We start from the raw sequence: 23,523 nt of genomic DNA on the forward strand, positions 1-23,523 counted from the left end.
CTTATGTGTATTATCCCTACATGTAATACACACACAACTTCTGAGTGTGCATGGAGTATACCTGTATCTATAATACATTCCCCACCCCTCTCTCATATTTCATCTCCACAGTATACTTGCAGAGTAGATATTCTCATTTCATAGGAGAAACTGAAGATGAGAGTCGGGGAGGTGATGATGCATGCTCTGCTTCTGTACTGAAAGCATACCTGTGCCAGGCCTGGCTGGCTGCAGATGAGGCCCTTCAGGAGCCTCGTGTCCCCATAGCAAGCTCAGCAGAGAACTGCTACAGGCATGCGTCCTTTGCTTTTATTTTCTGACTTACTTCATACTATGCAGTATTTGAATCAAAGTTGGAGACTGAAGTCTCTCTTTCTCTATCTCTATCTGTCATGGTTCTTTTCTTCTTTGAGACAGGGTCTCACTTTGTAGTAGGCTGGCCTCAAACATGCCCTAGCTCCCAAATGCTGGTATTACAGGCATGTGCCACTGTACCTGGCTGAGATTAAGGTTCCTAGTTTAAAAAATTCTAAGTGGTCATCCTGTTTCACAGTGTCTACTCCCAAAACTTTGCAGAAAGATAAGTCTTTTATCCTGTTTGTGAAAATGTATAAATTGAAGTCATCATCTGTCTTTTGTTGTTGTTTTTGTTGTTGTTATTTTTTGTTTTTTGAAACAGGGTCCTGCTATGTAATTCAGGCTGGCCTTGAACTCACAGCGATCCTCCTGCTTCAGGCTCCCAAGTGCTAGGATTACACTGGGGATCAAACTCAGGGCCTTGCACTTGCCAGGTAGATGCAGCTCCACTGAGCTACATCCCGGCCCATATCAGCTGTTCTTAAATGTACTTAAAATCCTTTTTGCTGCAGTTGAAACTTCTCTCCCTAGCAAGCATTGCTAGACTTAAAGTTGCGGTGCCTGTAAGGCTAGGGTGTTGGCACTTGGATGCCCTAAGCCAGAGCCGAGGTGTCAGGTGCAGGCCATGTGTGCCTTCAGAGAGCTGGGCCTCTCCAGTCAGAGGGGGGCCAGCACCCTCTCTCTGCTTTGTACTTTAGCTTAGGCCATTTGAGGGAGGAAAAGAAAAGTGACTCTCACTTCCCAAGGAGAAAATTAAGAAAAATGGAAATGTATTTTAAAGATCTTTTGGGGCCAGGGATTTAGCTCAGTGGTTTTGCTGCCTGCTGCGCAAGCCCAAGGACCCAAGTTCAATCCCCAGTACCAAAAAAAAAAAGATCTTTTAATCTTTTCCAACTAATGTAATACCACTTTATATTTATGTAGCATGTCATTATTTATAAAATATTTCATATATGGGATCTTTACCATGTGCCATCTGTGCCCCACATTTGATCTGTATGAAATGATTGGCAGTTGTCTATTTTAGACATTTTAGTTATATTTATTCAAAGCAGTCCAAAGTTAGCCTCAAATTAGAAAAAACAAAAATCCAAGGACTTCATTGCTTCAGTTGCTCAGAGCGTCCCGTGTCCCATGACAGACAGGGCTTCACCATCCGGTGTTCTGAGCACCTGATTCACAGTTTGGGAAGTCTTTGGTCAAATTCTGTTCAGCATGACCTATGCATCTCTTTAACATTGTTTAACGATCATTGTTATCCCTTGAAAAATAATTCTTTTTAGTTTGTTACATAAAAATAAAGTCCATACATCATGTACAGGTACAAGCACCCAATGATAAATGTAAATATATTATATACCTAAAATGTACCAATAAAAGAATTTAAGCAAAAAAAATAAAATCCAGCCAAGCATGGTGTCACATACCAGGCACCTGAGGCAGGAGGATCTCAAGTTTAAGGCTAGCCTGGGCATCTTAACAAGACCCATGCTGAGGATGTAGCTCAGGAGTAGCGCACCCCTGGGCTCAGTGTTCAGTCTTGTATGTGTGTGCGTCCCACACTGTTATCTTGACTCTTAATTTTTATTCATTTTGAGACCTAAAACTGGAAAGTTTATTTAAACCCCATAACCTGTTTTGTTCTTAAAAAGTGATTTATATCATACCACTATAACATTGTTATTTATCATCTTCTTGAAATAACTAATGATCCTCTTAATAGTTAAGTATTTTATAATGTATTTTTTCATGTTTATGTATAAGATACTCTGAAGAAAATCAAGAAATATTATTTATTATTGGTATGTTGCAAATGACTTATGTTAAGACATTGAATTTTAAAAATGTGTCCGTCTGGAAAATAAAAAAGTGTGTCAGGGACCGGGGATTTAGCCCAGTGGTTTTGCCGCTTGCTGTGCAAGCGCAAGGACCCGAGTTCGATCCCAGTACCAAAAAAAAAAAGTGTGTCCATCTGAAGAACATTAGAGCTAATGTCAGTATTTACTGCTAAACTTTTCTTACAAGTACAGATATTTTAATATCTCTAGTTAAAATATCACATATCCTTTTTCAACACATGTCACTGTTTCATTATTGGCCAAAAGAGGAGCCCTGTGTTTGGGTTTTTCTGTTTGTTTCCTTTCTATAATTGATTAGATTTCCTGTTTAATTTGTGTGAGTCCTTTTTGTTAATTTTTTTTTTTTTTTGGCTTAATTTCTTTTAGAAACATGTCATTCAGGTTTATCAAAAGGTAGGATTTGTGTGTATACACACTTATTCTTCAACCCTCACACCCAAGTGGCTCCTGCAATTAACATCAGGTTTGGCTTTTCTGGCCCTGTTTTTTCCTTAAAAACTAAACTTTCTGCTGAGAACTAAATACTTATTTCCTTGAAAGGAAACTGGAGAAAAATAAATTAACTCTGTCAGGCATTTTAAAGGAACTGTGGCAATGAAAAGCTATGCATGCTCTGTGCATTTTCTTTCTTTGGTAGAATTATTTAGCATCCAAATAATTCTGTCATCATACTAATAACACTTAGCATGCTCCTGTTTGAAGAATGAGATGTTTGGTAACATTAACATGTAATTTATGATTAGCCACAAGCATGCAAAAGGTAAGTGATAATTTGTGTTAGTTGTCATTTTTATTTTACTAAGGATTAAATTAGCAAAAAGGCTTTAAAACGACAGATTAGTTAATACTCTGATACTGGAGACAAGCATAAAATTCAAATCTATGCCTCATTTGATTTGGAGTTTTCAAAAATTAGAGGTAAGCTGCATAGCACAAATGTTTTAATGTTTTTGGAAAGTTGAAGAGTAAATAGTATTCTGTCTAAAAGCCACTTTCCCCAAACCATTGAAGTGTCTCACTGTTTTTACTAAAGCACTCTTGTAAGTGGTATTCTGATCTGATTAATATTTCTGGAGTTAACAGTCAAGAGACCAAAAATACTGCTGTGCTTGGAGTGCACACACACAAAGCAGGAAACCTGCTGTAAGGGCCGAGGCATGCCTGGGCCTCTTGAGCCACCGGAAGGCCGGCTGCCGGGGTTTTGTGTTTACAAAACTGATGGGTCACTGTGAGGCTCTGTTAACGTGAGCTCTTTATCAGAAACTGCGTGGGGAAAGTGCTTTCTTCCTGTTGGAAACTCTATTCCTTGATTATTTTTCAGTTGATCTTCCCCGATGGCAAATTTTTCCTTGGACAGAAAATTTTATAATTGAAGTTAGAATTCAACTGATAGCCTGTGCGTTTCCTTTTCATTGGAAGCCCTTTACACAGTGAGGAGTGGTTCAAAGCCTGCTGGGAGACCCAGCAGCACGGCAGCCGTGGCCCTGCCAGTGCCTGTGTCCTCCTCGCAGGAGCAACATGTCGCCTGTTGAGTCAGACTGAGAGCAGGGGTTTCAGTAAGCCCAACTGGGGACTGGAAAGTGTTTTGATTTGTTTATTGTCTGATGTTTGTGTTGCTACATGGGTGGTCGTGTACTAGTGTGTAAGATGTCTTTTCTCTTTCCCACTTCTCTCTGCTTCTACATTCTATTCCTTGAGGCTTCCAACTGAATATGAGAGGAACGGGAGATATGAGGGCTCAAGGTGAGGGAAATGATTTTTACTTCACATCTCCTCTAGATATTGACCTTGTTTCTGTGGCAGAAGGGCACATTTCCGAATGTTCTGCATGACAGTCCTGTTGTCCCTGTAGGGTGCTCAGAGGGGGCCTGTTCTGTACCTGCTGCTGCCGCCTCCTAGTGGCAGGCTGAGGAGGCTGCACCGACCCCCAGTCACCACCTGAGGGTGCTGGTGTGCCACCGAGGCCTCCCCACCCCTGCCTCAGCGTTTTGGGTGTAAGTGCGTGGCCTCGAGAGCAGTCCCAGTGCCTCTGAGTGGGGAAGCCTGGGGTTGGAGGCAGGGGTCGTGGGAAGAAGCCTTGACCCTCACTGACGCTCCATGTGGTTCTGCTCGCAAGGGACGGGACAGGTCTTTGGTAGGATTTGCATGTTTCACATTAGGTATGTTTTCTTCTAAGATGCTTGTAGGAGCCTTACTCTGCTCTCTGGTGTGTTGTAGCTGTCTTGCAGGTCTCCACTTGGCCTCTTTCCCACCAGTCACCACCATGCAGTTTCACACTGACCCCTTTGTTTCCCTCCTGGTTTTTCTACCCCAGCTCTGTTGATGGGTCTTTTTTCTGAATGAAAGTCTTCTGTAGCCACAGCTGCCTAAAGAGCCATGTCCCACAGAAGCCCCTAGTGCTGGGCCTGGCTGCCCCATGGAGGCAGCAGGGTTAGTGCCCACAGCCTGCACCGGGCCCTGCTGCAGTAGGAAGGTGGTGATGGAGCCTTTGTCCTGCCCTGAGCAAGATGAGGCCCGCCTGTGGAAAGAGCTCAGTGTGGCTAGGGTGTCATGGGGCCCCTGTGCCGAGAGCACATTCCATTCCTCCTGCCTCCATGCAGAGGGAGGTTGTCTCTCTGCTCAGAACAAAAGCTCTTCCCCCGGCTTCATTGTGTACTGTTGTGATCCTGTATGGAGACTTCAGAGCTGTCCTCATAGGTCCCTCTGGAGGCCAGCCGTCCTTAGCCCACTGCCTCTCTTCCTCGTTTCGCATGAAACAGCCTCCACCAGATGCCTTTCCTGCATTTTTGCCTCACCTCACAGGCATCCTGAGCCCCAAAATGTTGGAGAACCCATGCTCATTTTTGTAACCAAGTATCTCACTCAGCATTTTAGCTCACACTCTAAATCTACCAGATATGGAGACTAGTCATTTCAGTTCTCTGTAGACCAGTTTCATTTTTCTATTTCAGTAGTAAGATTATGTCACCTTAGTTGAGCTTTTTGGTTTTTTATTTTATTTGTTTTTTAGGTGGTATCTCACTTTACGACCTTTCCTGGGCTCAGTCCTCCTCCCTCAGCCTCTTGAATAGCAGGGGCTACAGGCACATGGTACCAGGATCTTTCTTTTTAAACCATGAAACCGGAAGTTTAACAAACTGGGAGGAAAACAGTGAGATTTGTAGAGGTGATGTGGAAAATGCTTAACTCAGCTGTGCACTCAGCATCTGGGGCTGTTTTCCGGGAAAAGCAGTTTTAAGCTGTGAATATTGAGTCCCCAGATACACTGAGTCTCCGTGACAGTCGTGGTGAGGGGCACTGGGGGAGCAGAGCAGAAGGCTGGTGTCAGCGTCCACCCCGAGTAGACCTAGAGAGTGGGCTGTCTGTTGTGCTTGATGCCTAACAGTTCTGTTTACCAAAACACTTTGATTTTGGTCAGCACAGGGGCTATGGAAATTTTCCAGGCAGGTAGTTTGTATGCGTGGCTTGTGCACAGGGGAAGGTGGGATAGATGCGTACTTCTTCGAGACTGTGAGTTTGCATGGGAAAACCTGAGCATCAGTTTGATGTTGAAGATATTGCTGCTGAACTAGCTAAGGTGGAAAAGGTTCATTTTTCTGCACAATTAAAAATAAACCTGCCACTGTGCATTTCAGTCGCAATGTGTCCGCCGAGCAAAAGGACGAAAACAAAGAAGCAAAACCTCGCTCCCTGCGCTTCACCTGGAGCATGAAAACCACTAGCTCCATGGATCCCAGCGACATGATGCGGGAGATCCGAAAAGTGCTAGACGCCAATAACTGCGACTACGAGCAGAGGGAGCGCTTCCTGCTCTTCTGTGTCCACGGCGACGGCCACGCCGCTGAGAACCTGGTGCAGTGGGAGATGGAAGTCTGTAAGCTGCCAAGACTGTCTCTGAACGGCGTCCGGTTTAAGCGGATATCAGGGACATCCATAGCTTTCAAAAATATCGCTTCCAAAATTGCCAATGAGCTAAAGCTGTAACCCAGTAATTATGGTGTAAATTAAGTAGCACCTTGTTGGGAGCAATGCTACATAATTCTAGGGAAAAATCATTTGAGTAGGCCTAGTTCTCCTGCCTACAGGCCAGCTATAACACTCCAAGACATAATTCCATTTTAGACATCATCTGTTGGCCCGGTGAAGTTTCAGGGGGCAACGTAGTCACTACAATTCTCCATTCTTCCAACAAATCTCTGCCCCATAAGTTTACAGGTATGGGAGCTGTGTAAGGACAAATATATCCCAATTGACCATCAGGCCCTTCATAAGGCAGAGGAATGGAGCTTTGTAAAACTTGTTGGGGGGTGCCAAGGCCTACCAGAGATGTTTTAGTTGGTTTTTTCCCCCAAGATGATGGCCAAAAACATGTGCCGATCACAGACACATCCGCGCCTGTGTCTATCAATCCTGTAAAGAATTTGCCATTCAATTTAATTTTGCACATGGGGCGGTTTTTGGAAATCTCTTGGGTGAAATAAATTTCTTCTTGAGGAATTTCTGGCTGAGGACCCTCTTGGGAATTTTTAAGGCTAACATTATTTAATTGTGATTTAGGCAAGAGCAACAATTGTGCAATATAATCTCCTTGTTCTATTACCCAAAGTCCTGTGGAGCTAACAGGAACACACAATTCCGAGGTACAATCAGAATCAACAATAGCTGGAATAACAGTAATGCCTTTCAAAGTTACAGAGAATTTTCCAAGTATCAAGCCAATGGTTCCGGGGGGGGGGGGGGTGTCCATGAATTCCTGTGGGGACAGATATCGGAGTCTCACCTCCCAGTAGGTGAACTCTCTGAGCAGCAGGAAGATCTATTCCTGAGTTCCCCAGTGTTCCCTTGATGAGGAAAGAAATGTCCGTCTGGACACCCGTGCTGTCTGATTTTGTACTTGTGCATGGGTCTGAACCAGGTACTGCTGATTCAGGGGGACTGGAGCCTCCTGGCCCTGATCTCCTATAGTTTCCTGGGCCCAATTTCCATTTTTCTTGCATCAGTGTGCCATCCTTATCATATTTGGAGTGGCAGGCTTTAGCCCAGTGAATGCCTTCTCGACAGTGAGGGCAAAGGCCAGGTGGTAACTTATTTTCTCTGGATGTCTGACCTAGTGGCTCTGGGTCAGCTTGTAAAGCCCCTTTCATTTTGCAGTTTTTTCTGAGATGCCCCAATTTTTCCACAATTAAAACATTTTAAATCACTGTGTGTACCGTGTAAATGTTGGGAGATGGCCTGAGCCATCAGAGCCACATTGTGTGAAGGAGACCCAACATTTTGGCATGCCTTAATATATGCTCCAAGATCTTTAGAGGAGTGAACAGGATTTTATTGCCTGTTTGCAATCCATATTAGCATTTTCATAGGCTAGCTGTAAGATCAGGATGTCTGCTGCCTGGGAATTAGAAATCTGTCTCCTAACAGTTTGTTGTAATCTTGCTACAAATTCTGTGTAAGTCTCCACCGGCCCTTGCATAATTTGAGTAAAAGATTCCGTTGGCGCACCATCAACTGGCACAGAAGCCCAAGCCCTCCGCAGGAGGTCCTCTAGCTGGTGGAAGAGTAATGCTGGGCAACAGGCCTGCCTGCTTAAATCCGAAAAGTCACCTGTGCCCAATAACATGTCCATAGTAACTTCTCTCGACTGAGCATCTCCCTGAGCATTTTTATGAGCCTGTTCCCTGATTAAAGAACGAAGTTCCACCTCAAAGTGGAGATACTGAGCTGGAGATAGGCACGTTTTTGCAAGGTGAAAAACATCATGAGGAACCAGAGAATAAGTCTGAAGTACATTGTCCAACAAACCCACTGTATAGGGGCTTTGGACACCATTAGTTAGCACACTCTGCCTGAGCTCCTTTAGGATGTTAAAATCAAATGAGGCATGAACATACATGTCCACCTCTGAGTTGTCAGGATCAGGCAAAACAGACAGGAAAGCACAAAGGGTCTCTCCCACTGCCTTGCCTGATGTCACAGCCTTTTGCAGGGTACGGCAATAGGGAGTGGCCCCAGAAGAGGGCTTCACAAGAGGGGCAGCTAGACCTTTGTGAGATGGCTGAGGGGCTAGAGAGTTAGGGTCTTCCTCAGCACACTGTGGTGGTGGAGCAGAAGCCGCAGTGAGATGAAAGCAAACCGGAGAAGAAGCCGAACAAGGGGAAACCTGGACAGAAGGGTTGGTGGGGGGAGGGGTAGCCGAGGTTTCCTGAACTGACTGAGAGAATTTGAGAGCAGAGTGGACTCAGGTCCAAGTGGGGTGCGTTCGGGGGGAGAGACGATCACCCCTTCGCCAAACCTCATGGAGAACAGTACCTACACGTTCCCATGCTATTAAGTTAGTTGTCCCTTCCTGGGGAAAAGATGGGACATACATTTGTATGTCTTTTAACAAATCTATCACAGCATCCTTAGGTACTGGGTACATAGCTTACTTTAACAGCGACTTAAGTAATTTGGCAAAGTTACACTGTTCTGTTGACAGAGAGTGACCCACAATTGTAACTCAGCAAAGACAGAAAATTACCCCCAGCTGGATACACTTAGCACCAGAGTCCCTCGTCCAAGTCCAGAAATCGTCCTGGGAGATCCGTGTGTTGTCTCTTTTACTCCGAGTTTGTCTCACAGGTGAGTTCACTTGTGGATCCGATTCACGTCCACGTTGGGCGCCAAATGTAGGGAGCAGGGGAAGGGGACGTTACCAGAACCTCTGCAGTAAGTCCTAGTCTCCTGTGAGCCACGGCAGCACACGGTGAATTACAGGAAAGGTAGACAAATGAGACTGAGAAGAAGCTGAGCTTTGGGTCTGATCAGTGCTGCTCTGGGCGGCAAAGACAAGAAGCCCTAGCTTGCAGCACCTTTTATTTAGTACATCCAAAGAAACAAATGTAACAAATGAATAATGTAGATTTCAGTATCACATTGGGATGAACAAGGTGTAACAAAAGACTGGGTAGGGGCGGCAGAAATCTAAGAACAATGAGGAACTATGCAGATGAAGATTTAGTTCCTCCCAGGGTGTCTCCCGCAGGTGTGGTCTTGTCCTGGAGCCTTACAGCATCATGGGATCATTGAGATCTCCCTTGTGACCTGAGGCCAAAAGGGAATTATGTCTTGGAGTGTTATAGCTGGCCTGTAGGCAGGAGAACTAGGCCTACTCGAATGATTTTTCCCTAGAATTATGTAGCATTGCTCCCAACAGCACCTTAAGGTGTTTTCCTGACACTGATGGAAGTGTATAGAATAATATTTAGGCAATAACATCGCATCTTCTAAATCATGACATTAAAGTCTGAGGACGAGAGCACACCTGGGAGCGAAAGCTGGCCTTTTCTACAATGCACTACATTAAAGTTGTGTGACCTTGTGCCTCTGTCTTGTTTCCATTGCCCTGGGAATCTGCATGCGCCACATCGGCCACCACGCCTCCTGAGTATGGTGTGAGTGCAGGGGTGTGGGCAGCATCGTGCGAAACATCTCCTTACACTCCCAGCCACCATTGTCACTAATACCTCTGTGGGAGATCATTTGGTGCTAAACATTACAATTGCCAAGGAGGAAAATACTGAATTACTGCTAAGAATTAACCGTAAACTAGTTGATAATTAATACAGGTTTACAGTTCGTACCTGTGGTTTTGTGTTTGTTTTGTGTTTTTTTAGTGCAAGAGGTTTAAATTTATAGTTGTGAACATTGCTTGTCTGTGTTTTTCTAAGTAGATTCACAAGATAATTAAAAGTTCACTTTTTCTCAGTAAAATCTTGCCTTGTCTCCTGATGCTATATTTAAGACTGAGACTCAGGCAGCCCCTCAGAGTGCATTGCTTGCACCAATAGGCTGAACAAAAGCAAAGGGATGTGTGGGAAAGCTCAGGCCCACCGTCCTCAGAGCAGACCCCCGTGTTTCGGGTCACTGGCTTGTCCTCCCCATGCTCTCCCCGTGCCTCAGGCCATGCGCACCTGTGCCGTCGTCGTCGCCAGGTCTTGACAGTTCCTAGTTGCTTTCTGTGCAGTGCATGGTGTGTCTGACCTTATGGTACACCCACGAGTCAGACCTGCAGCTTTTTTCCAACACCTACCTGGGTACATAGGGGAAGATGAAATTGTCGTTCAATATGACACTCTAATGCCACAGGGAAATGGCACAGCACATGTATCACATATCAGAGTGCTGTTTGGGGTTCTGGTTTGTTGCCTGGAGTGTGAAAGTCTGAACAGACGTTCAGTGACGGATCTGTTGTCTGCCATGGGCAAGGTGCTCTTGTGGGGCATGTTGATCACACCCCTGTCTCCTTGGATTGCCTGGTACGGGAAGGGGGAGAAGTGAGAGAAATTACAGCTGGCTAGGGCTTCGAGGAGGTGCTGGGTTCAGGCAGGCTCATGTTAAATAGCTGTGTAGGTGGGGACAGGATGGGGAGGAGACGGCCACAGATGTGCAAAGAGCACAGCAGAGGCTGAAGGCCAGTGCCCCTGTGACAAGCAGAGTTGCTGGGGCTCATGGGCCACTCTAGATGATCACTTAACCTGGGAGAGGCATTTCTAGCACGAGAGTGCTACACCTGGGTTGTCAAAACGTAGCTATGGCAGCTGTTCCACATCTGTTGAAGGGGAGCGAGTAGGGAAGCCCTTCAGAGGCTGTGTGAGGTACCGCTGCTCAGGTGAGGGTGCATCCACAGCTAACGCCTGATGGGTCCTGGAGACCTCTGGAGATAAGAGACAACTGTATCCGCCCTTGGATTGGCTGTGGGAGAGTAAGAAAGAGAAGGGAGAGTGACTGGCTCCTGGTCTGAGCGGTGGGAGGGTTGTGCTGAGTTGAAGTGAAGGTGAGTGGGGAGAGCCCCCGAGAGCAGATTTGGGTGCCTTCAGAGACACTGGGCAAGAGGAAGGAAACAAGCAAGGACCCACACTGGGACCCCGCAGCAGGCTGGTGGATGAAAGCTCAGTGGGGAGAAGAGGGGGGAAGGGATCCTAGATGTGTGGGATGTGCTGCGTGGGGAAGGCCACCAGAGGTGGTTGGGGAGCCTCTGCAGGCCAGCTCAGAGTGGGTACAAGCTGGCTGCTCGCCTGTGACCTAGCCGTGGAGCACGCCATTCTCACCTACTTCCGTGCCTCTTTTGTGAACAGTAACCTGCCTCTCCACCTGGTAGCTCTAGAGGGAAGTTCAGTGCAGCTCAGTGCACATCGAGGGAGGTGGGGGCCGCCCAGCCTGGCCCAGTGCTTGCTGCCTTCGCATCTGCAAAAGGCTGTAAAGCGGGGGAGGTGGTGCACACCCACATTCCCAGCACTATGGGAGGCTGAGGCAGGATTTTAAGTTCTAGCCCAGCCTGGGCGACTTAGACCCTGTCTCAAAATTTAAAAAGGGCTGGGATGTAGCTCAGTGCACAGGCCCTGCCTGGGTTCAGTCTCCAGTCCTAGGGGAGGAAAAATGGCCACTGCTTTAGTAATTGATGTGGATTTGATTTTAGTGACAACATATGGGTAGTTGCTCCCTTTCCCAAGGTCAGATTGAAAACTCATCCATCGCAAGGGGCCCTTGCCCTTCTTCAAATTCCACATTTTTTAAATTCGGTGATGAATTTTGGAAAGAAGTATTCTAGCAATAATTGAAAATTGTTTGAGACTGAAAGACTGCTGTGTGTTTTCCTCCAGTTCTCTCTAGCATCTTTCACAGGTGAGCTAAGGTACCTGGCAGGCTGCAGTACTGGTTTCATTTACCCCAGGGAGTATTGTCCCCATCCTGAGAACAATGTTAATATTCTAGTGAGCCTGGGCAGAAGGGAGGAACCAAGACGACTTCCTCAAGCCTTCCTCAAGTGATTGCCGTGCAGGCTGTCAGGGCCTCCATTCATGGTGGAATCTGAACATGACGACCCCAGGGGGATTGTTTCCACTGTACATATTTCAAAGCCTAGACAGTGTGGATCTGTCAGAGAAAAAGAGTGAGAGAGAGTGTGCGTGCGTGTGTGTGTGTGTGTGTGTGTGTGTGTGTGTGTGTGTGTGTGTACAGGATCCCTTCGGTGGACCCTCCCAGGCACTCTGGCTCTGGCCTGGTGAGCAGCCTACACGGTGACCCAGTGGGAAGAAGCTGTTTTTGTGACGCCGTCACTGGTCCGTCCTGGAAGAGAGCAAGGCCTTACATGGGAGAGCCACATTTCGGGGCATCTTTTGTGTTGTCATTCATTTGCCACAGGGTCCTTCAGACCAAGGTGGGGCAAACAACTCTTCTGGGGAGTGCTGTGAAATGCATGCTGGAGGTATCCTGTTCTGCCGCACAGGGGAGTCCATGTGTTACTGTCCCTGGGGGTGGAGCTCAGGCCACCTTGCTGGCCAAGGAAGGGGACAGCCCGACAGTGATTTGCAGGCAGTTCTTTGGTTTGACAGCCTTGAAAGACCAAAAGCCAGATGGTTCCTGCTGAGTGGTGCTGGAGCAGCACGGAGTGTAGAAGGCAGGAGGAGGCCCATCCAGGTTGTTGGGGCCTGTCTGGTGTTCAAGGAAGGGAGGCCACAGGAGAAAAAGCATGAAGAATGGGGGCTGGATTCCCAATACCTTTCTTCCTGGCCAGGTGGCTGCAGGGTGCATGTTGTGCGGAGGTGTGGTGAACCCAGAAGGTGCACTAGCTAGGCATGGTACGTGTCAGGTAAAAGGGCCGAAAACCAAGACCAGACCAGGCCACAACAAGCCTTTATTATGGGAATAGATCTGCCGGGGTGTCTCTGAACAAAGGAGAGACAAAAGCAATATGGCTGGGGCAGGGAGAGTCTTTTATAGAGACTGGGGTGGGGTTTGTAGGGGCTGAGGTGGGGTTGAGTGAGGGAATGGAGGAGCCGGTGATGTCACTAAGTGGTAGGAGGTGAGCGAGTATTAGGTTACTTTCTAGGCAGGAACAGGGCCATACTGGGAAGAAGGGTTTATTCTTTGGTGGGAGCAACCATCTTGGCATGACATCACACAGGGGAGGGGGCAAGGCACCGTAGGAAGAGGGCAGCTGCTATACATAATAGCTGCTGAGGTAGTGTGGGAGACCTATCAGTACGTACAGCTGTAACCCCAGCACTTGGGAGGCTGAGTCAAGGGGATCACGGAGAGATCCAGACCAGCCTCAACTACATATTGAGACCCTGTCTCAGAAGAGGAATGTAGAGCAGCTTTGATGGCTGCCTGTCCTGTGTCTTCTCTCCACCTGTCCTCCAACACTTCTGTTTGCCAGAGCACATGGGCCCCACAGGCTTGGAGGGGAATGGAGCAGGGATGGGGTCCCCATGCTGAGCCAGTGCTTGTCCCTCCGCCCCGCTTCCTCCCCTGGCTTTCGTCTATTCAAATTAGGTGCAAACCACACAAGTCCCCACGGCTAAGGCTCTGGCCATGGAGTAGATGGTCCTGCCTCAGGATAACATTTGCTATCAGTTGTGCAGCCAGGGTTCAAGCATTTGAGCACCTTGGTGTGTGTAGTGTTCAGGTTTTGGCTGAAGAGAACAGCACTGGCCAGGGTGCTTCCTGCTGGGCTCCGCCTCCCTTGAGAGCACCAAGCTAGAGCCCTCGAACGCGCCTCCCTCCGCAATCCCTGGGGATCACCTTGGGTTGTGGGCAGACTCCATAAGCTGTGACCAAGGAAATAGGCCTTGTCAGGCACTTGGGGTTGGCACTAGCTTTGGCATGGTGATGCTGGTTGACTGGCTGACTTTCAGGTTCCCCTGGCAGAGCTGATGGGTTGCAGACCCTGCCAGTCTTCTTTGCTTCCCACTCCCTGGTTGGCGATGGTTGCCCTGTGGCTCCTGGCTGTGGGCAACTGTCCTCTCATCCACAGCCTTCATAAATCGGGCTTGAGGAGGTGCCACTCAGAAGAGGGACAGCTGGGCGGGGGTGGTTAGCTGAGTGTTGTCGCAAGCACAAGGTGCTGAGTTCAATCCCCAGGACCACAAAAACAAAGTAAAGGAGAAGAGGGACAGCTGATGCACTGTGGCTCTTCCCCCAGTGCCTTTTGCAACTTCCTGCTGTGTCCACATCCTACCCGCTGAGCCCAACCCTAGGAGTTATTTCAAGCCAGCCTTTCAGACCCCATCCTCAAGCAGCAGGAAGTCTCCGCTGGGACCTTGAGTGCCTGGCATGCAGTGCTGCTCCCTTGATTTCTGGATGCACAGTGGCTTCCTGGACCACCCCGGCTCCTGCTCTTGGGAGCTCCAACTAGTTGAGGCTCAAGGGTTTTGTTTTTCACTTTGGTTTTTGCTTTTTGCTTTTGTTTTGTATTAGGGATTAATCCCAAGGGTGCTCTACCCCTGGGCTGAGCTACATCCCAGCCCTCTTTTAACTTCTTTTATTTTGAGACAAGTTCTCACTAAATTGCCCAGGCCAAACTCAAACTTGTAATCCATCCTCAGGTTTCTGAGTAGTTCCCATACCAGCAGCCTCTCAAATATTTGAACATTAAAAGGGTGTTCCTAAAACTTGCCTAGCTTGGGTGAGGCCCTGGGTTTAGTTCCCAGCAAAAGAAAAAGTGTGTTCCCTCCCTCAATATTTCTTCTTCACATTCACTGCCCTAGTTCTCTGCAGGTGCTTTCACAGCAAGAGGAGAAGACATTCCTTTGGGGACCTAAAGGAAAAGCTGCTGCTCTGTGCTGACTCTGGTGGTTAAACAAAAATAAACAAGTGTGAAGCCCTGTCATTGAGCAGCTCTGCCGTCCCAGTGAAGTCTGAGGCAGCACGCTTCTGGACCTCAGTCCCCAGGACTCATCAGGCGGTGACCTAGCACCTGGCGGCAGAGTTGCGGCCATTCCAGACTGAAACAGATGCACCTGCATGAGCCTCCGCCGGTCCACCCACACCTTGCCAAGCAGGATCAGCGCTGTCTGGCTCGGCCACCACCTGGGGCAGCTGCCTGTGGGAGCCACTCTCCAGGGGTTCTGTCTGCAGGTGGGCTGAGGAGCAGCATGTGTGGCCGTGGCCACTGAGCCCGGGCGGAAGCCCCTGTTAGAGGCCCCTCGTGTCAGTGCCTCACATGCCGGGCCTGGGCACTACGTCCTCCCCTCTGGCTCTTCCACACACAGTTGAGCTGCCTGGGGCCCAGCCCATTTGCCGCCACTCCTCTCCCCCAGACTGAGCCTTGGAGGATCCACTCAGCCACTCAGGCTGGGCATCCCATTTCCCCGAGCAGCAGCGTGTACCCCTTGGTCCTGATGGTGCAGAATGTGTAGGGCACATTGCCTGGTAGGATGTCATTAATTAAAAGTTTAAGCCAACACTGGGACTTTGCTGCAAAAGTAGTCGTGGAATTCTTGACTCCAGGCCAGGGCAACAGCAGACAGCACTTGGCACCTCATTGCTCCTTTCTGGTCTCTGGGAAGGGAGAGGGGCAAGGCCTCTGACCCCTGCTTGCTGTGACTTCAAGGCAGCAGCTCAAGTGGTCTCTGTTGGGCCACAGGCTAGATGAGGACCCCACCAGTCCTGAGGCAGTCATGCGCTTGAAGTGCTGTGTATGTGTGGGTCAAGTGTTGGCAACTAGATTTCACTGTCACTTTCATGGAAGGGTTCTGGCTGGCTTGCTGGTGTTTTGCTGCTATATGTTGCACTTTCTGGGCTGGGCTGGGCTCCTGAACACAGACCACCTGCACCAGTCATAGCTAAGCTGGGTACCGCTGGGGCAGGATTCCCCAAGGAAGAGGTGGTCAGCACCTAAACAGTTGTACATCGGGATTAGGAAGCGACTGAAGACTTGCCCTCTCCAAAGGACCAAGGCTTCTGACAGGAAGCCTGGGGCAGGTGGGGCAGTGCTGCCTGGAGGGCTCTTGGGCAGACTGGAAGCAAAGAGCAGACATGCAAGGGAAAGCCCCACTGCTGGACACGGGGCCACCAGAACCGAACCTGCCGCCACCTGCGTACCACAGAGCCATCTGACAGCCAGGCTGGGCTGCTGCTGGAGCTGCTTGTCTTCGCTACACCTAAACCCCTTGCCCTGGGGGTCCCAGCACAGGACCCCCTGTGCAGTGGGGCTCACGATGGCTCAGCAGAAGCTGGGCCCACTCACCCTGCCAGGAGCCACGCAGGCACCACAAAGAGTGTGTGTAAGGTGGTACAGACACCCCCACATCCCTTGAAGGCGGCTGGAGCGTTCATCACATGGCCCTGTGTCGCCCAGCAGCAAGGAAACTTGAGAACAAAGGTGCGGCCATGCACAGGGCTCTCTGGCTAAAGCAGAAACTAGACCAGCAGTCATCGGTGCCATGAAGATGGGTCGGAGCGAGTTGCTGGTGTTTAAATTTGGACAAGTCCCTAACCCTTTAGAAGGGTATGGAAATCGGTTCTCTGAACCCAAGCAAAGCCTTTGTCTTCAGCAAAGCACTGCCAGGCATGCACTGTGAGGCGTGGGGGAAGGTGGGAAGGGTCCCGCCACTAAATGCAGGGTGGGCATAGAAGCCAGGGCTTTGCTCCCCAGCCCACAGCCACGGGACAGCCACCTGAAACGTGGTCACCTGCTCCCTGAACATCCCTCAGTCTGAGATGACTTCCTGCCCATCAAAAGATTGTTTCCAGGGCCAGGGATTTAGCTCAGTGGTTTCGCCACCTGCTGCTCAAGGGCAAGGACCACAGTTGGATCTTGGTACCAAAAAGAAAAAAAGATGATTTCCAGAGCTGGGAGTGTAGCTCAGCAAGAGATTGCTTGCCCAGCATGTGGGCAGGCCTAGGGTCAGGCTCCAGCAGTGTTGTTTCCTTTTCACCTGTGGAAAGGAAATTAACTTAAAATACCAGCTCTTCAGGGCACACTAGGAGACCTGCTAAGTACCAGGCTGGCTCAAATAGTGCAGAGTAAGGAGCCAGCCAGGCAATTGGAGACTTCATAAGCTGCTGTTAGGGGGAGCGGCCCCACCTATGAGAAGTCTAGACTGTTAGCAACAGTCAGGAGCAGTGAAATGAGCCAGGACTTCGAGTCGACTGGCCCAAAGCCAGTCTTGTCCTCTTTCGACCTCAGTTTCCCCATGCAGGAGGTGGCTGCTGGGCTCCCACGAGCTGGGACACAGGACTTTGAAAACACCGTTGAAAGACTTGAGGGCTGTGGGTGGGGCTCGGAGGTAGAGGGCTTACTTAGCATGCACAAGGCCCTAAGTTTGATTGATCTTCAGCACTGCAAAAAAAAAAAAAATTATTTTGGCTTATGTAAGTAATACATGTTAACTATGGGCAATTTGGAAAATGAAGTATAAAGAAGGAAATCACCTGTTACCCCACCACCCACAGCAACGACTGTTCTGGGTTTTTTCCATACATATTCTGTGTGGGATCTCAGGGTACAAGCTGTTTTATAACCTGTTTTTCCTTGTTGGCTTGCTCAGCCTGTCACCCTCTCAGTAGTCCCCACCTCATGGGCCCCAAGGACGGGTGGGATTTGCCAGCCTTCTTTTGTTGGCAAACAGTCCTGACCAGTTCTTGCCTGTTCTAAGTACTCGAATCTCTTAATTACTTCCGTGGGGCACTCAGATGTCACATGTCTAGAGACACGTCTGATGGTCACAAGGTGAGGGGTGGCAAGCGCTGCTGGCCATCGTGCTTGAAGCCCGAGGATGCTGCTGAAGGTCCCGCAGCACACAGGGCACCCCCACCACAACTGCCAGGCCCCACCGGTGTCCATGCCTCGGTTGAAGCCCTGTCCATTAGCATCATTCCGAGTGAGGCCCCTCCACCAGAAGCCCCCTGCACACAGGGCCTTCTTGCCTGTGCCACCCCTGGCAGGGTGGGGTTCTTGGTTTGAATGCACCCACTTAAGTCTGAATCCCGAGGGAAGGCAGAGTTGTCTGGAAAGGTTTGAGGTCCGCTGAGCACAGGCAGGTGGCACTGCTGTCCCTGAGTGGGGGCGTGAGAAGCCCTCCCTCCTCCCAAACATTAACACAGCTTCCAAAAGCACACAAAACCCAGCACGGTAAGAGCAGAAGCGAAAATCAGTCATGGGAGAACCATGGGCAGAAAAACCAGGGGCCCAGAACAGCCACTGCAGTTCTGAGCAGCAGCCAAGGAGTCTGGGTGCTGGTCCTACCTGCAGCCATCGTTCCCAGGGCCTCAGGACAGCAGACCCCCAGCCACACTCCGGGCTCCGTGGCAGCTGGGAAGCAAGTCCGGGCCCAGAACCTCACTGCCTGGGAAAGAAGCACCCTCCCCTCCCCTGAGCCAGGCCCTGCCTCACAGGCTTTCAGGGAAGTGCAGAGGCCTGTGCAAGGTGCAGACCTTGAGGCTTCATCTTGTTGCACCCTTGTGGTTCTGGGCATGCCTAGCCCAAGAGGGCAGACAAAAAGAGGGGGTGTTGGGGCCCTGAAAAGGGGACCAGGCCCCAGCACTGTGCCCACTCGGGTCAGCACTGCCCCAATCCAGCTCTGTCATGGCTTGTGTCTCAATGTCCCCTAAAGCCTCCTGAGGTCATGTGGGCCTTTTTCGGAGGTGGCTGGATCTAGGGTGTGTGGTGCCTGGGATTAAGGGTGTGTAATTATGGAATCAGCCCACTGGCTGGTTTGGCACCACCCTAAACCCAGTAGCTGGTATAGAATGTAAAAGGGGCAGAAAGAAGCTGCTAAGGTTGCTTGCTGCCTTCTGCCCACCATGAACTGTTTCTGCGATGCCTCTCTGCCATGCAATGCTGCCTTGGAGCCAGCAGATTATGGACTAAAACTTCTAAAAACTGCAAACCAAATAAACCTTTCTTCCTTTAACTTTGGATATCATATGTTTTGTCTCAGCAACAAGAAAAGTAACAGGCAGGCTCTGAGGGGGCCTGACCAGCAGAGGGGTCTTCTGCTCTCCCCTGAGCCCCGGGCTCCCCAGTGGGAGAGCAGCATGGGCATCAGTTTCAAGAGAGCACAGGGAGGCAGGTGGACCAGAAAACCCTCACCTCACTGCAGGCCACATGTCCCCCTTCCATTTTTAGCCCCCCAGTAGTGTGGATGGAACCTGGACCCTTTGCCCTGAGCTACATCCTCAGCCCTTTTTTATTTTTTGAGACAGTATGTCACTAACTTGCCCAGGCTGAGCTTTTACTTGTAACCCTTCCTCAGCCTTCCAGAGCACACCACCACACCCAGCTCCTTTCCAGCATTCTGGGAAGTGGGGTAATTTTATTTTTTTTTGTTTTGTTTTGTTTGGTCCCAGGGATTGAACTCTGGTCCTTGCACTTGTGAGGCAGGTGGTGGAACCACTGAGCTAGATCCCCGGCCCCATTGCAGCATTCTGATGGTGCTACTCACAGGGAGCCTCGTGGCAGTGACATCAGAAAAGAAGTGCTTGGCCAGCCATGTCCCCACTGCGCCTGCTGTCCCTCCTCTGTCTCAGCCTCCCTTCCAGAGTGGTTCACTTCCTGTCCTCACATGGGGTGGCTCCAGAGGCCGATTTCCCAAACAGCCTCTCTGCCCTGAGTCACCACTGTAAAATCAACAGTGGCTGGAGGAGGACAAGCTGAGGAGGAGCTGGCTTCCATCCTGGCCGGCCTGGGGACTCCCAGGCAAAAGGGCAAGTTGGGAATGGGGAGCCAGGGAGGGGCACGCAAAGGCCCCTGAGAGCTGCCCAAGCCTGGCGCCACCTCGGTACACCCTTCGGATGGATCCTGGCCCCTTTTCCATGACAGGATGCACCCCCAGCTCAGAGCCATCGCTGCCCCCGCCTTTGGCCCTGAGCCTGGGATCTGTGCTGACATGTTCCCAGGTCCCAAGACATGCAAGTGCATCAACTCCTATCATGAACTGGCAAGGATGTGGTGGGCATGGGCTTGGGCTGAGAGGCACATGGGGCACGGGTGGCTCAGGCTGATCCCAGGGCGGGTGGAGAGGGCCTTGGCCAGCAGGTGGCAGCACAGACTGCTGCCAGAGGCAGGCAGCTGTAGCGGGTGGGGAGGAGTCCCAGCTCCTGTCTGCCAGGGTCCCAACTCTGCACCCAAACCTGTAAAGGCTGCTGGAAACAGGTGAGGAACGGGACCCAAGCCAGGAAGAGCGCGCCCTAAACTGCCAACCCCCCTCTTGCCCCAGGGTCCCTGAGAGGCTGTGAATGAAGGTCAGGACCAGAGGTGCCTGCTGTTAGGAGGGGCTGGAGAGCTGGGCCTGGGAGGGGCCGGGCAAGCCTGAGGAGCCAGGAGGGAAGGAAGCCGGGACAGATGATTTAGGAGGTAAGTAGCTGCTGGGGAGCAAAGTGGAGGGGAGCCAGGAAGATGCCTGGGACTGGAAGCTATCAAGTTTCTGGGCCCACGCCACGCCATCGGGGGCCTCTCACCCTGCGGATGGGGCTGAGGACAGTGCCAGGCTCCACCCCCAGGCCCAAATGCCTTTAGATGCTCAGGCTGGAACTCAGAGCCTCAGAGCTAGCTTGCTCCCTCTCCTGCCCCTTCCCTCAGATGACAAGGGGGTGGACAGGGCAACGCAGGTACAGGGGTGACCCCTGCCACAGTCCTGTCTCCTAGGCAGTGAGGTGGAGGCCCCTGGCAGGCTTCTCAGGGGAAGGAGAGGCACCACTCCGACACAGCACAGGCCAAAACCCTAGTTTATTTCAGCATCAGCAACAGCTCAGCCATCAAAAAAATAAACTCTACCCAGGGCGATGGAAGTCTCTACAGCGAGCTAAGGGGCTCAGCCGCCAGATGGCGGACATCAGGGGCGCATGGCGGGCACTGCCCGGGCAATAAGTTAGGAAGCAGCAGGCTTGGGGGCGGGGTGGCCCAGGCTTCACTTCTGGGCGGGCATGAGGTCGTCGATGGCTTGGCCCTGCTCCAGCCGCTGCTCCATCTCGATGAGCAGTTTCACCCCATCCACCACCATCTGTACCAGCTCCACCTCCGAGAAGCCCAGGCGGTCAGCGTTGGAGACATCGAAGACCCCGCCTACGGCAGCTGTGTCCACACCGCCTGCAGATGGAGGGCCGGTCAGGTCAGCAGGCCAGAGGGTACGTGCTGGGTGAGGAGCGGCCGCCACCACCACCCGCCTCTCACCTGTGCCTCGCTTCTGCAGCCGAAGCCGCTTGAGCACCTCAGGGAACTTCTCATGCTTGCCCAGGTGGGGCAGCTTGATGTGCACGCCTGCCCGCAGCCCAGTGCCCAGGTTGGACGGGCAGGTAAGGATGTAGCCTAGGTGCGGGTTCCACATGAACTCGTAGTTCTTAGACTTGAAGAGAGTTTCGATCTGTGGGTGCAGAAGGGGTGTGAGAGGGGAGGCCCGGGAGACCAGGGCACCCTCATCCCACCTGAGCTCTGGAGCTGGCACCCCGGGCTGACCTGGGTGAGGCCTGTGCAGAACCGGGTGAACACCTCCTTCATGTTGCCCCCTTTCTGCATGGAGATGACCCGCAGGTGGTCCTCCTCGTTGACCCACACCAGGAAGGTCTTATTGTCATTGTGCCTGGGGGAGCGGACAGGAAGGCCAAGGTTCCAGTGTGGTACTGGGAATTGAACCCGGGCCTCACCAAGATAAGCAAGGATCTACTACTGAGCTAAACTCTAGGGCCCCCTCAGGAATTTAGTCTCCCACCCAGCACAAAATCACTCCAGACCCAAGGAACTAGGGAACGTGGCAGGTCTAGAGGCGCCCTGCAGGGGACTGCCACCAAGACCCCAGCCCCGTCAGCACTGGGGAAGGCAGGGTGACCGGGACACCTCACACCAGCGCACCGCAACGTGCCAGTCGTGTGCCGATGGCCCGAGCGCCCAGGTCCCCACTTAGGAGGCCAGCCCCTGGGCGAAGGGGCCCTGCGGGGGGAACTCAGGGGAGCGTTCTGCGTCACGGGCATCTGGCAGGATCCCGGGGGAGGGGGTGAAAAGCCGAGAGAGAGAAAACAGGCTCGGCTCCCAGAGGAGAGTGGAGGAGACGCCAAGGAGACAGATCCAAGGGGACCCTTTCGGAGACAGAGGAGGCTGCGCGGCCAAGGTCGCCTGCACAGCGGGGCCCCGCCGGCCTTCCCCGGGGCGGGGCATGACGGGAGGGCGCCCGCGGGCGTGCGGGGTCCCAGGGCCGCACCAGATGCCGCGGGCGTCGGGCCAGTCACGGGCCATGCCGGAGGCCAGCAGCAGCGGCGACACGGGCTTGTCGAAGAGGAAGTGGTCGTCGATGAGCTGCTGCTGCTCCGCCTCGGTCATGCTCTTGAGCGCGTAGTACCTGCCGGCCAGGTCGCCGTCCAGGCTGGACAGGGCTGTGGGGGACGCTCAGAGCTCGTGGGGCCGGGCCAGGGCCGCCGCCACCACCCACCCCGGCGGAGTCGGCTCATCCCGGGGCCGGCCCCCGCGGACGGCCGCGGACGGCGCGGATCCGGATCCCATGAGCGCGGCCCAGCGGGCCCCGCACGCCCTACCTTCCACCGCCAGCTTCTCGATGGCCCGGCGCTCCCCGCGGCTGCAGTGCGGGGGCAGGCAGAAGCCGCGGATGCTGCGGCCGGTGCGCACCCGCGAGCTGAGCACGTAGCTGGGGTCCAGGTCGTCGCCGCCCTGGGGACGGGGGGGGGGGGGGCGGGGCGAGTGACCACAGAGCCCCCGAGCCCGGCGCCCCCGGCGCCCCCGGCGCCGACCCGGCCGCCGCACCTGCAGGTTGTCCGGGTCGAGGTCGGTCTTGTGCTCGTCGCCCGGCTGGTAGCCGCCGTGTCGGTCCTCGATGATGGGGTCGAAGAGCGCCTTGAACACGTCGTAGGACTCCTCGTCGCCCGCCACGCAGCCCACGGTCATGATGAACGGGTGGCCTGGAGGAGGGGGTGACGTCACCCAGGCTGCGGGGCGGCCCAGCGGCTGCGCGCAAGGGGCGCGGGAGGCGGGGGAGGGGCGGGCCGGGCCGAGGGTGGGGGCGGCCGGCCGGGAGGCGCACCCGGGTTGTCCACGCCGGTCTGGATGACGTCGTCCAGCGTGAAGCCGCTCGGCGTGCTCTTGGCGCGCAGCTCGCCGTACAGCTCGGGGGTCAGCACCTTGGCCATGTGGTTGTTGTGGCAGCTCAGGTCGGGGTACTCGTCCTCGGCGGGGAAGTTCAGCTTCACCGCGTTGTGGCTGCTGGAGAAGGGCATGGCGGCGGAGGGCTGCGTGCGGGAGGCGCGGGTCAGCGGCCCTGCCGGGCTTCGGGACGCGGCCACGGTCGGGGGGCTCTCAGCGGGGGCGCCGCCCCGCCCGGACCCCTGGGGCCCAGAGCTCACCGGGGCGCGCACTGCGCCCACCCGCGCGAGACGCTGCGCCCTCCGCCCGCGCCCTCCGCCCGCGCCCTCGGCTCCCCGCTCACCGGCGCTGCGGGTGGGGGCGCTCGTCCGTCTGCAGATCCGGCGCGACGCAGGCGAACGCCGCCGCTCTGCGCTCCCGGGGCTCTTAAGGGGCGCGTCTCGGGCCGCCCATTGG

General features: G+C 52.4%; 2 protein-coding genes across 12 annotated transcripts in view; one reads left to right on the forward strand and one right to left on the reverse strand.

Annotated features, from left to right (window-relative positions):
- The window catches only part of Mark3 (microtubule affinity regulating kinase 3), a 105,784-nt gene extending 96,206 nt beyond the window's left edge, over positions 1 to 9,578 (forward strand). For 5 of the 10 annotated variants that reach the window (XM_004836893.4, XM_004836896.4, XM_087195157.1 and 2 more), the window contains 3 exons: positions 2,583 to 2,609; positions 3,915 to 3,959; positions 5,852 to 9,578. In XM_004836893.4, the coding sequence (XP_004836950.1) occupies positions 2,583 to 2,609; positions 3,915 to 3,959; positions 5,852 to 6,200 (421 nt within the window). In that variant the 3' untranslated portion in view covers positions 6,201 to 9,578. The remainder of the gene's footprint in view (positions 1 to 2,582; positions 2,610 to 3,914; positions 3,960 to 5,851) is intronic. The other 5 variants (XM_004836894.4, XM_087195156.1, XM_004836897.4 and 2 more) reach the window with 3 other exon arrangements.
- Positions 9,579 to 20,689: 11,111 nt separating this feature from the next.
- Ckb (creatine kinase B) lies at positions 20,690 to 23,470 on the reverse strand. Of its 2 annotated transcripts, XM_004836892.3 has the most exons (8): positions 23,411 to 23,470; positions 23,009 to 23,213; positions 22,732 to 22,886; positions 22,506 to 22,638; positions 22,175 to 22,346; positions 21,436 to 21,559; positions 21,154 to 21,343; positions 20,690 to 21,069 (listed from the first exon to the last, which is right to left on the reverse strand). In XM_004836892.3, the coding sequence occupies exons 2-8, from the start codon at positions 23,199 to 23,201 to the stop codon at positions 20,891 to 20,893; spliced, it is 1,146 nt and encodes a 381-aa protein (XP_004836949.1). In that variant the 5' UTR covers positions 23,202 to 23,213; positions 23,411 to 23,470; the 3' UTR covers positions 20,690 to 20,890. The 2 variants fall into 2 exon arrangements, with proteins under 2 accessions (XP_004836949.1, XP_087051294.1); XM_087195168.1 differs by having other exon boundaries at positions 22,506 to 22,886.
- Between the last annotated feature and the right edge of the window lie 53 nt (positions 23,471 to 23,523).

This window comes from Heterocephalus glaber, unplaced genomic scaffold, assembly GCF_053883595.1.
Source record: "Heterocephalus glaber isolate CG9 unplaced genomic scaffold, H.glaber_assembly_v1.0 deba00001608, whole genome shotgun sequence".
In the NCBI taxonomy this organism is placed as follows: domain Eukaryota; kingdom Metazoa; phylum Chordata; class Mammalia; order Rodentia; family Bathyergidae; genus Heterocephalus; species Heterocephalus glaber.

Excerpts from the sequence above, each read along its gene's own strand:
- Ckb (XM_087195168.1), bottom strand. The coding sequence starts at position 23,201 with ATGCCCTTCTCCAGCAGCCACAACGCGGTGAAGCTGAACTTCCCCGCC. Across the intron at positions 21,560-22,174 it reads CCCGACGCCCGCGGCATCTG|GCACAATGACAATAAGACCT; the intron begins GTGCGGCCCTGG and ends CCGCTCCCCCAG. Across the intron at positions 21,344-21,435 it reads TCTGCACAGGCCTCACCCAG|ATCGAAACTCTCTTCAAGTC; the intron begins GTCAGCCCGGGG and ends CTGCACCCACAG.